This window comes from Tasmannia lanceolata, unplaced genomic scaffold (assembly GCF_043159265.1).
Source record: "Tasmannia lanceolata isolate RefF3 unplaced genomic scaffold, GAP_Taslan_0.1 ptg000012l, whole genome shotgun sequence".
Taxonomy (NCBI): domain Eukaryota; kingdom Viridiplantae; phylum Streptophyta; class Magnoliopsida; order Canellales; family Winteraceae; genus Tasmannia; species Tasmannia lanceolata.
The window spans coordinates 10,684,439-10,696,768 of NW_027518689.1; the positions used below are offsets into that span (position 1 = coordinate 10,684,439).

Consider the following 12,330-nt stretch of genomic DNA (forward strand, 5'->3'; position numbering starts at 1 on the left):
ATGCATGTTAGTCACCACGAAAAATAGAAACATATCAATTTTAGGTGTAGATTTCGTTGAAATCCCACATGGAAATGCATGTAAATGATCGAAATTTATGATGAAGATTCTGGAACTGCTAGAATAAGCACAAATACTCACATAGAAATCATCACATAAGTAAGAGAATCATTCATAATGGTTTTACAAGATCAAACACCTAATGACATGCATTGTCATGCATGCTTGGAATAGTAAGGTCTATTCTAAAATCTAAACTGAAAATGTAAACAACCACGTATACATAGGCTTCAAATAAACACAAAACGTGGGAAAGAATCCATTCCATTCATTAATTTAGAAAGAAAGTACAATTTCAATATGTATTTTGGGCCGTGATGGAAATGGAAATATGTTGATTTCAGATGGAAATTTCGGTGAAAATACTGCAATGTTATGGAAACTTATGGAAGCATATGCAAAAGATGAACATTTAAGATAAAACTTTAGGAAGTGCTGCAATAAGGACAAATACACACTAAAAAACGATCACATAAGCAAAAAGCCAACCATAATGGTTTATTGACATCAAACACCTAGTGACATCGTTAATGTCTAATAATTCAGTGCATGCCACATTTCACTTGTAATTCATATAAATAGGTATTTGAAGTCAAATGATTTGCATCGGGGATGGCAATCAGCGCAGTTTTGAGTAAGGGAGCCCTATTAGTAAGGGGGCGTTCTTCAGTGAAAAGCTGAATGATGCCAAGATCAGGAAGTACTCAACATCTTTTTTCTGTTTCACAGAAAAGGGGCTCTGTTCAAAAAATGAAAGTGCGTACTAATAGTGGGCTATGCATTTTAGTTGGGGCATGTGTTTTGGTGGGAATGGAAATGGGACCACTATAATTCAGTACATACCACATTTCACATACAATTTATATAAATATCATTATGTAGTACATACTGGTATAGTATACGACTAATACACTTAATAGTGTTGGTTTCACTATGCATTTCCGTTGTGGTATGTGTTTCGGCCGGGATGGAAATGAAAACATTTTGGTCATTTCGTGCTGGTTTCAGTGAAAATTTAAAACTATGCGGGGCCAGATATAGACACTCTAGCTTGCCTTGTTGTGAATTGCTTTTAGTCAATTTGAATTCGTGATAATAAATTGTCTATAGTTTAGCAACTTCCCATTCTTTACTTTTTGAAAAATAAAAAAAACAAACTTCACATTCGTTCTGGTTTTTTTATCCCATGGTCTTATCCGAGTGGATAACCGAAGAATCTAACATTGGTCTATATAGCATAGGCCCTAATGATTTTTCTGACCTACTTTATATAAGGACATGAAAGAACCTATGCATATGATCATATGTATCAGTATGAATACTTGTTTGCTCCTTTTGTATTATTTTGACTGTAAATTTCTTTTTCTACAAAGTCAAGCATTTTGGCCTTCATAATCATTAGCAAATCTCTTTTCTTTTTTATCCAAATCTGATACACTCGTTTCTCTTGGTAGATAGTGAACTGCTCAATGCCCTCGGCAGCAATAACCCTGATGTTATGAGATTCCTTACAGTTATGGCATTATGCAATACAGTTGTACCTCTGAAAAGGTAAATTTTATATTAATATTGTACTTGTTCTTTATGCATTTGCATAAGGTACCATGTCATTTTTTTACTTTTTAGATTTTCATGTTTTATTTACCCACTTTCTGTATCCGTAGTAAAAGTGGAGTGATTTCTTACAAGGCACAATCCCAGGACGAGGATGCTCTTGTTCATGCCGCTGCTCGGTTGCATATGGTTCTCGTTAATAAAAATGGGAATATTCTCGGTATGATTCGTCACTTGTGGGCCGTTCGATTGACGATTTTCCTTTCTATAAGGCATTTTGTAGCTGCTGAATGAGAAACTTAATTTCTGCTTACTGTATATTTTGCAGAAATCAATTTCAATGGTTCGGTCATTCTATATGAGATATTGGATACTCTAGAGTTCACTTCTGATCGGAAGCGGATGTCAGTGGTCGTCAAAGATTGCCAGAATGAGAAGCTTATCCTTCTGTCTAAAGGAGCAGATGAAGCAATTCTTCCTTGTGCAGTTTCTGGTATTCCTATTTTATAATGGGTGCAATTTAATCACTTGACAAACTGTATTTCAAGCAAACACCCTAGAAAATATGCACTTGAAAAGATAGTAACTTCAAGTTAACCATGGTTTTAAATTTCGGCCGAAATACCAAAATTTCGGATTTCGACTGGGACCAACACTGAAACTACATAAATCCGAAATTCTGTCTGAAATTACAGAATTTCGGCTGAAATTTCGGGATTTCAGCAATTTCGGGAAAATGTAATTTTTGATTTTTTCCTGAAATTTACTTTTTTTCCCCTAAATTTTGGCTGAAATTACTGAAATTTCGTCACAATAATGAAAGTTGTATTTTTTTTACCGAATTTTGGCCGAAATTTTGGTATTACAGCCAAAATTTCGGTTTCGGCTTTGTCCAAAACCGAAACCGAAATTTTAAACCATGAGTCTAACAGTTTGTATGCTCATGTATACATAAAAGGATGCTGATTGCTTCTCTTGATTCTAAATGAAGCGAATTCTTTCTGTAATGATTCCATTGCCTTATATTGTTTTCATGCTATTGCTACAAGGTATGTTTCGTTTGCAGAAGGGAAAGTGGGATAAGGATCCCATGGACCCTGGTTCCTGCTCGTCCCTGTAAACAGTAGTGAGTACAACTCCAGCACTGAGCTAGAGTTGCCGTCACCTCTTTTTTTGGGGAAAACTGGGAAACCGGGTTCCACTGATCCCCATAATGACTTAATGGCACAACCAAACCGTGGATTATTGAAGATCCCAGAAACTCTGCTGTTTTAGTCTCTACAAACCAAAGTACCAAACAGCTCAAGCAGGGAGGGTCAATAATTGTGCATCTTAAGCTGTTCTCTCTATAGTATCCGCAAACCAAACAACTCAATCAGAGTGTGTAGATAATTGTGTGCCTCAGTCAAACTTATCAATACTCAACTCAACAAAGCCTTTGTCCCAAACTAGTTGGGGTCGGCTAAATGAATCCTTTAGAAAAAAATTCATGAAGGAGGTAAAAGGAATCTACCTAGCTCTAATCCTGGTTTTGGTTGGGTTCTTCTACGTGGACCATTTTCTTCCATTCTATCATATCCAAGGTTATGTTCTCTGTTATGTTCCTAGCTATCAAGTCTTTCCTCACTGTTTCTACGCAAGTTGTTTTCGGTTCGCCCTTACCTCTTTTTACTCCATCAACTTGGCACGAGTCGCCTCTTCTCACTGGAGCATCCAAAGGCCTAAGTTGGATGTGTCCAAACTATCTTAAGCGGCACTCTCTTATCTTCTCCTCAATTGGTGCCACCCCCACCTTTTTACGAATGTCTTCATTTTTAATTCTATCTAATGTTGTGTTGCCGCACATCCATCTAAGCATTCGCATCTCCGCTGCACTCATCTTATGCACATGCTGCTTCTTGGTGGCCTAACGTTCTAAGCCTTACAGCATGGCTGGCCTCACAGCTGTCTTATAAAACTTTCCCTTCAACTTGGTAGGGATTTTACGGTCGCACAGAACTCCTGATGCAAGCTTCCACTTCAACCAACCTGCTCTTATTCTATGGTTAACATCGTCTTCAATCTCTCCTTCCTTATGTAGAATTGAACTAAGATAGCGAAAGATATCCCTCTTAGGTACCTCCTTTCCAGTCATATTTACTACATCCTCGTCCTGCCTCCTTACATTACTAAAGTTGCATTCCATATATTCTGTCTTAGTCCTACTCTGTCTAAAGCCTTTAGATTCTAAAGTAGTTCTCCATAACTCTAATTTAGCATTTACTTCTGCTTTGGTCTCGTCGATTAATACTATGTCATCTGCAAATAACATACACCACGGCACCTCATCCTGGATACCCTCTGTAAGCTCATCCATAACTAGCGTAAAAAAGATAAGGGCTTAGAGCTGATCCTTGGTGCAATCCTATTGTAATTTGAAACTCACTAGACGTGCCATCCGTGGTTCTGACACTAGTTACTGCTCCGTCATACATATCCTTAATCATATCAACATATTTAGTTGGCACTTTTTTCCTTGCAAGGACTCACCACATAACACTCCTTGGAACCCACCTAATTTCATATTTTTCATAGCTACTCCTACCTCTGATGTCCAGATTCTACGAACAAACTTTCGATTTGTATCATAAAAAACGTTATCAAGTTCTCCCAAATTCGCTATAAGTTCTCCATTAAACTTATCGAAGTAACTTCTCCACCTCTCTATAACCTTGTTTTCTTTTACTAACAATTTTTGATTCTTGTCTTTGATGCATTTTATATGATTCAAGTCTCTGCTCTTCCTTTCTCTCATCTTAGCAAGCTTGTAGACATCTTTTTCCCCCTCTTTCGTCCCTAACCTGTGGTACAAATCCTCATATGCCTTTCCTCTAGCTTCCCTTACTGCCTTCTTAGCTTCTTTTCTAGCCAATTTATACTTCTCAATGTTCTCATTTCTACACTTATGCAAACATTTATAACAATCTCTTTTAAACCTAATCGCCTTTTGGACCTCCTAATTCCACCACCATGTGTCTTTAGACGGCGGCCCACCCACTTCCTCTAGATTCTCCAAGTACCTCCCTAGCCACTTTCCTGATGTAACTAGACATCCCATTCCACATAATATTAGTCCCCTCGTCAAGACTTCTTTAAAACAAATTTGTCAGGAAACAAATCTGTGATATTTTGTAATTATATCAATATGACTCTTGTTCTTTAGCTTCCTTATTATGTCAGGAATCTTTCAATGGAATAGCTCCCAGGCATGAAGCTTATTTTTATATCAGATTCAGGAACCTCTGAAACTCTAGATACTTAGAGATGCTGTTATGTATAACAATAAAAAAAGGGCGGCCCAGTGAATGAGGCTCCAACCATTACGTAAAACAATAAACAAAAAAAAAAAAAACGAAGTTTGAGATTGAAAACTAGGAAAACCCATGAATACTCAGAGATGCTGTTATATGCGCTTCTGAAAATTTTGAAATGTTTAGGCTCCAGAGTGTGCCACTAAATGGTTTCTTTCGTGATATTTATCGGCAGAGTCCATGATTTTGCTCTTGTGACATATTAACCAAAACAAAGTGCCATAATGTTTTAAGCATGAATGGGGTGGTAAATATACTCAAAAGTGTTCTCAATGCAAAATAATCCTGCGTACCTAGTACACAACCATTGGCTGCTGTCCACTATCTGTGTTGACTCTAGGGAAAGGTCCTCGTACCCTATGAAGGAAGAAGTGTGGAGTCTTGGTTGCAAGCTGAAACATATAGATGTAGCCATTCTTCTGAGAGTTGACTATAATTATATAATGTAAAGAGGGCATTATTTGATCACAAATCATGACGTTAAATTGTAAGAATTTTATATCTGTGGTTAGCTACCAGCAGTGTTCTTAGTTTACATAATTTGAGCAATCTATCGGTTAAAAATGTAGTGAAAATTGCCTATGATAGGTGTGAAACTGCCAGTTACTCCAAAACCTTAAGCTGTTGGAGAAGGTGTTATTTAATCTTTTATACTTTTAACACTCCCCCTAATGTGTGGCCCCCCTTTTTAAGGCTTGGCCTACGTTGTCGCACATGTGGCCCCCTTTTTGGTTTGGCCATTGCATGTGGATTTTGCTATCAAGGAGGTTTGAACACAGGCATTTGCTCTTATACCATGTGAAACTACCAGTTACTCCGAAAGCTTAAGCTGTTGGAGAAGGCGTTATTTAATCTTTTATACTTTAACAATAGGAAAGCTCTGCAAAGTTCGTATGGAAATTTAATGAAGAGCAAAATTCAAAGTGTAAAATTTTCTAAAGTTCTGACCTATCTAGCCCAATTTGTATTCCTAAAAGTCAAATGCTTACTGAAACATGTCTTTTACGCTTTAAACAACATCCTAAACTTGAACTGACATGATATAAGCGCTAAAAGGGGTTGAAATTTAGGTCAAGTCGGGTTAGGCTTTTGCTGAAAATGAATTGGATTCAACCTGAACCCAACCTGATTTTAAGGTAAAAGCTCAACCCGAATTGCCAAAAAATCGACCATTCCCCTCTACTCTTTGTTATAGAGGAAAAGCTTAGGAGTCGGCTGATTTTTTTCGAGCACATCTGGTTATCTCATTAGGATTTCATGCCTTTTTTGACTTCTGGGCAGGAAGCCAACTCATTTAAAGGTAGTTAGGCTATTTCTCAAACTTCAAGCCATAAAGGATACACTTCGTAAGTTGTGCAAGGATAATTTGCAACCTGCCGAAGAGAGAAACACAGGACAAAGAAGAAATTGAGTCCCTCAATGCTAAGAATCAGCTTTCCTTCCCCCCCTTCCGAAAGGAAATGGAGGAACTCATTAAAAGGAGAGTGGATGGTGTTTAATGAACATGAGAAGACTACTTGGATACAATACTCAAGGTTCTCAAGTTGTAGGGCAGTGGATCGAAACACAGATTTTTTTCTGCTGCACTGCTACTGTTAAAGAAGGCATGGAGGGAGCTACAGTCAATTGTTTTTTCTCTCTTTTGCAGAAGTCAACGACAGTGGATCTAAGGTTATTTTCCTACTCTTTCCCCGACTGAAAAGATTATGCTCAAGGCTCATCTTACTATGGAAGTGGTCTTCTGCCTGAATAAGGCTCATCTTACTCTTTCCCCGACTGTAAAGTGGTCTTCTGCCTGAATAAAGATATAGCTCCTAATCCCGACTATTTTTCTCCTGCCTTCTAAGAATTTTGGGAGGCAATCATGACTTATATTATGAATGTATTGGATGAGTTTTGTTTATGCCATCAGTCAAGTAAGGCCTTCTATGCTTCCTTTATAGTTTTTGTCCCACAGATGATGAATGTTTCAAATATTTAGAATTTTGTGTCAATTAGCTTGGAAGGGAGTGGCTATAGAAGGTATTTTCAAGGTCCTTTTATTAAGGGCCAGAAAGGTTATGTCGATCCTCATTGCCTGTAATCAAAGTTGGCTGGCTACCAAACTGTAGTCCGTTGTTTTAGCCAATGAGGTTATTCACTCAGTCAAATCCTTTGGTTCCACATGAATGATCTTGAAACTAGATCTTGAAAAATCCGAACATCTTTGTTTTGATAAATGGAGAGTAGTGTGGGCCTTGCCGGCCCTTCTAAAGGTCTCAGGCTGAGTGACCCACTATCTCGCTTTATATCTTCAGAATAGCTAGAGAGGGTGCTTTTCTTTGAGTAATCGAGGTGGCTTCAAGGGGTCCTCTCATGTCCAATCCAATACGTCTTTGATACCCATTTTTATTCAAGCCTATGTGGACCAAGCTAGACAAGTAAATATTCTCTTGGCATTCATGGAAGAAGCCATAGGAAAAAAATCAGGAAATCAAAAGATTTCTTTGCAAGATCAATACTAGTAATGTTTCAGACTTTCAGTGTTTGAGGTGGCAAAATTTTAGAGGTTAACGCCTTGGCTCTCTTCTATAAAGTATTTGGGTTTCCTTCAAAAGACGGAGGTCTTAGTCTTCATGACTATTACCCTACATTTAGAAGGGCCTACGTGGTTAACTGACAACAATTATGTCTTCCAAAAAATGCATGGGGTTAGGGGTTGAGTGTGTAAGAATCCAAAGCATAGATATGCTTGAAAATGGTGGTGGAACACTAAAGATCTTTTGGCCATAATTGTATATCTTAATTACTTGGTCCAAGGATGCTATCTTCATTTAGGAGAATGAAAATCGAAAGAGCTGTACTATATTAAAGACCTGGAAGTCTATTTCGAACTCCTCCATCTAAAGAAAAAGAATTGACATAGGTAATGATTATGACACTCTATTCTGGTTAGACAATTGTTGTGAAGACCATGGTTTTAAATTTCAGACGAAATACTGAAATTTCAGCCGGGACTGAAATTTAAAACTGAAACCGAAATTGTCACCTAAATTTCCACCAAAATTTCATTTTCGGCTGAGGCCGATACTGAAACCGAAACCAAAACTTCAAACCTTGGTGAAGACTCCACTCTGCTCTACAAGTTCTTCAATCTACTCTTAAAATCATAAACCCTTGAACTAAGGTTACAAATTATATAGATTGGAGGGGTTCTCATGTGATCATTATTCTCTTCTAGAGTGAAGGATTATTCCCTCAATGAGAGAAAAGAAAAAGTTGCTTATTGAGGAATCATATCAGACCCTGATTGAAATTATTTTTTTTTGGCTATGCAGGTCATAGTTATGATGATCAAGCATTTGATGTAGAGGCTGCTTTTGTTCGGTGTGAAGTGCCTTATGTTTAGCATCTTTATGAGAACATGGGATTCTCTCATCATCATGGCCTGGTTTAAAGTTGAGTTTTGGCCCTTGTGGAGATTCTAAAATTTTTTTACAGAGATGGAGTTCTTTCGATTGAGTTCAGTAGAATCCTCCCCCCATATCCATTGGGAAGGAAATTTTAGCTCATATTTTAACTTTGGGTTTTTTTCTTCTTTGTTCCAAAGTGATTATATGGACCGAATGTCCGAGTTATAATTTTCCTGTTTCTTCTATTTTCCCTTTTTTTGTTAGAGGTTTTTTGTGTGTGTGTGTGTGTGTGTGTGTGTGTGTGGTGGGTTGGTGGTGGCTGTGTATGATTTTAAATTTGTATTGAAATCTACACAAATGACCGAAATGTTTTTGTTTCCATCCACACCGAAACGATACCAAAACCTAAGCACATACCAAAACTGAAATTGTAACTGAAATTGTGGTATACTATATTAGTATGTTTTAATTATATTTATATCGAGATGCAATCTTTCTCGATACTAACCCCAATCCTACGCATCACCTGATTGCTCCCGAACCAGAGGCTTGGGAGACCCAGATAACCTTCATCCGAAAGCAATACATGCCTTGGGAAGCTGGGAGAGCCAAACATAACTCCTAGGGGGTACTAGCAATATTTTTCCTTTTATCCTTTAGCTCTTCTGAAGAAAACTTTTTGAAGTATCCGGCTTTTTCTTGAGAAATTTTCCACGAGAGTACCCCCCATGGAGGTCGGACAAGTCTGTTTCTGAACTTTGCTCCCATGCTAAGCTAGGATTAAGCTTTCGAGATCTAGGCTTTAACCCTGAAAAAGATCCATAAAAGTATGGGCCAGGAGTCCCAGGTTTAGTAGCTCCTAACACTTTCCTTGGCCTCGCAAACCTACTCTTCCAGGTCAAAATACGTGCGGATCTAGTATGCCTAGGTGATTGTTTAGAGTAGAGACCCTCCAGCCTGAATCCTTCTTTAGTGGGGTCAGATCCAGCAGGTAAAGGGCATTCTTGTCCAGATAGTTTGTTTGATGATCCCAAGGCACGACCGTCAGTCAGAAAGGGAAACAGAGAGGAGGAAGGAAGGTCACCCTGCAATTTGCCTGCCGCTTTAGCTGAACAGTGAAATTTGAAATTTGAATTCAAAGAACCGGGCCCCAAAGCATCAACCGGCCTGCTGCCCTTGATTTCCAAAATCTGATTACGATCCCTCACAGGTTCTTCCTCCGGGGAGAGCAGTAGCCCCGAACAGTGGGAGGGCTCACAATGAGCACCGTCGGAGCCCAGTTGAGGCCCAATGTAACGACCCGATTTCCGTCAAGTCGCAACGAGCAAAAGATCAACGCAAAAATCATGGAATTTTTTTTTTTATATAATCAACAACCACGACAAAAATCTTATTCCAAATTAAATAAGTCTACCATAACAAGAGGTCATTTCAATACTCATACTCCAAATGAAAGGTAAAGTTTTAACCACTAAAGTTCAAACTAAAGAAAGTCCCGACAAAATAAAAATAGAAAATGACGCAAGACATCATAGCGCAATAATTCATGAAGCGAACTCTCCGATCACACGATCCCTTATCCCATGGTTTCTTCGTTTGCAACGCTCCGCCATCTAACGCCTCAACCCCTGTGGTGGAGGAAACAACGTTAGAGCAGGGTCCTCCAGAGACCGAGCGGAGTAAAAGGAACAATATAAAAGGGCATGCAATAATAATTCAGATCCTTAGCAATCATCTAGAAGCAATAATAAATAACTGGAGAATAAATCTACGCCATCTATATCAGTATAAACAGGAATGAATGACAATAATGAATGATATGTTATGTGTGCATCGAATATGTAAAATGAGACAGCACTTTCCCCAGGTACATCCGGCTTTTTCCCAGTTTACTTTTCTGTCAGTTCTTTTCTGACTGTCTCCTTTTTGCCGGTGTCCTTGCCGCACGACTACCCACTACCCCTGTCCAATGGTAGTGGCGTTATGGACTCGGATTTCGGTCTCACATCTAATGCCGAGCCGTTTCGGGGATACTATCCCTTTGAATGGTTTGCCAACGAAAGGCTGTACACGCTTCTCGCGTTGGCCTTTGGACCTTAGGTCCCAGGATGATACCACCACACCCTTAATTTCCCCTTCACTCTCCCCCATGTAGGATATGCAATTAGGGATTTTAAGGTACGTTACCTTTGCCTTCTTTTCCTGCATCCTTTCACATAAAGGTTAGAAACAGTTTATTATTTATTTCATTTCAAGTAAGCAAGTATAATGAGCTATACAGTTATCACAAAGAAAATAGTATACGTAAGATTACTTTGCATGAAACAAGTTATATTGAAACCATTACAACACAAGGTCTAGCTGTCACCGGCCTTAACTTACGAATGGGAAGAATGGACGGCTTTTGATAGGTAGTGGAGTGTGATAGTCTTGTAGTCAAGTGATAGAACATAACAGTGTCAATTTTTTTTTCCTTATGTTTAAGTTTCAAAAATACGTACAGGTACTACGTTGAGGCCCTATCTTAAGTGAAACCCATGCACATAGACATACCATTGCTGTCTTATCTTTGTACAGGAAGGATATATACCCGAAGAAGACTCTTGCTGCCCTGTTTTTTTTTTTTTTGGGCGGTCAGCTAGAAGACACATGAAGGACACTATTGCTGCCCTGTTCTGGGGCGTAAAACTTATGCACAGAAAAGCCTACTACTGCCCCGTTTGAGGGCATGAACTCACACACAGAAACACGACTATTGTCCTGTTTGAGGGCATAAAACACGCAGACAAAAACACATGACTACTGCCCTGTTTTGAGGGCATAAAACTCACACACAGAAAAACATCATTGCTGCCTTGTTTGAGGGCAAAAAAACACGCACACAAAAACACATGACTGCTGCCCTGTTTTGAGGGCATGAAACTTGCACACAAACATAGAACACTGTTGTCCCGTTTTTAGAATATAAAATACGCATATGAATGACGTAGAACCTGTCAAGTTTTAACACACGAAAACATGCATATATCTGACTCTAAATCTTTCCAGTTTTGATACATAGAAACACACATATAACGGTCTTTAAATCTGTCCAATTTTAATATATAGTAAAAATGCATATAACTGATCTTAAATCTGTCTCGTTTTGATACGTAAAAACACCTATCAACCGTACACAAATCTGGTCCGTTTTGGGACCAAGGAAACACATGTCAACAAGGTACAAATCTAGTCCGTTTTGGGACCAGGGAAACACATGTCAACAGGGCACAAATCTGGACCGTTTTGGGACCTATAGAACATACATTAACAGGGTATAAATCTGGTCCGTTTTGGGACCAAGAAAACACTATAAGACAAGGAAAGTAATGAGGGTACTTTCTTGGATGGATCTAGGGTATAAGGAGAATCAAGTGTAAAGCTCTTCTTCTTCTTTTGTTTTCTTCCTCTCTCTCTCTTTCTCTAAAAATTTTGGGCGAGAATGGGAGAGGTGTATGTCACTATATATATATATATATTTATTCTATTTTCCTTGTTTTATGATTGGTAAATTAAGATGAGTCATAAGAGGGCTATAGTAAGTTACCAAAAACCCAACACCTTGGTCTTATTTATAAGGCATGATAGCCACTTTTTATGGGTTTTAAATTTTAAAGAAAAGGAAAACAACCAAAAGAGGGGATTCCATATCTTCCCTAATTTTTGTTTTGATTGCTATTTTGGATAATCTACTATTAATGAAGATATTATATCCCTAAAGTTTCTCACTTTACATCATCAATAAGATTACTTAATCTCCGAGTAATCCCACTACTTCTATTAATGTAAAGTTCCCACTATTGTTAAGAGTTTTTGGATTTCTAATTAAAGAAACTAAGATATCCAAAATCTAGGAATTTCCTTTTAAGATTACTTATAATTAGTAATTCTAAAAGGCATTTTAAAATTTACTATCATCACCATTTATATATATA

At 38.1% G+C, this 12,330-nt stretch overlaps 1 protein-coding gene across 2 annotated transcripts in view; it reads left to right on the top strand.

The window, feature by feature from the left end:
• Positions 1 to 12,330, top strand: part of LOC143887615 (phospholipid-transporting ATPase 2-like) — a 158,117-nt gene that overhangs the window by 72,271 nt on the left and 73,516 nt on the right. For both annotated transcript variants that reach the window (XM_077391717.1, XM_077391718.1), the window contains 3 exons: positions 1,515 to 1,611; positions 1,725 to 1,834; positions 1,943 to 2,107. In XM_077391717.1, coding sequence (XP_077247832.1) covers positions 1,515 to 1,611; positions 1,725 to 1,834; positions 1,943 to 2,107 — 372 coding nt within the window. The remainder of the gene's footprint in view (positions 1 to 1,514; positions 1,612 to 1,724; positions 1,835 to 1,942; positions 2,108 to 12,330) is intronic.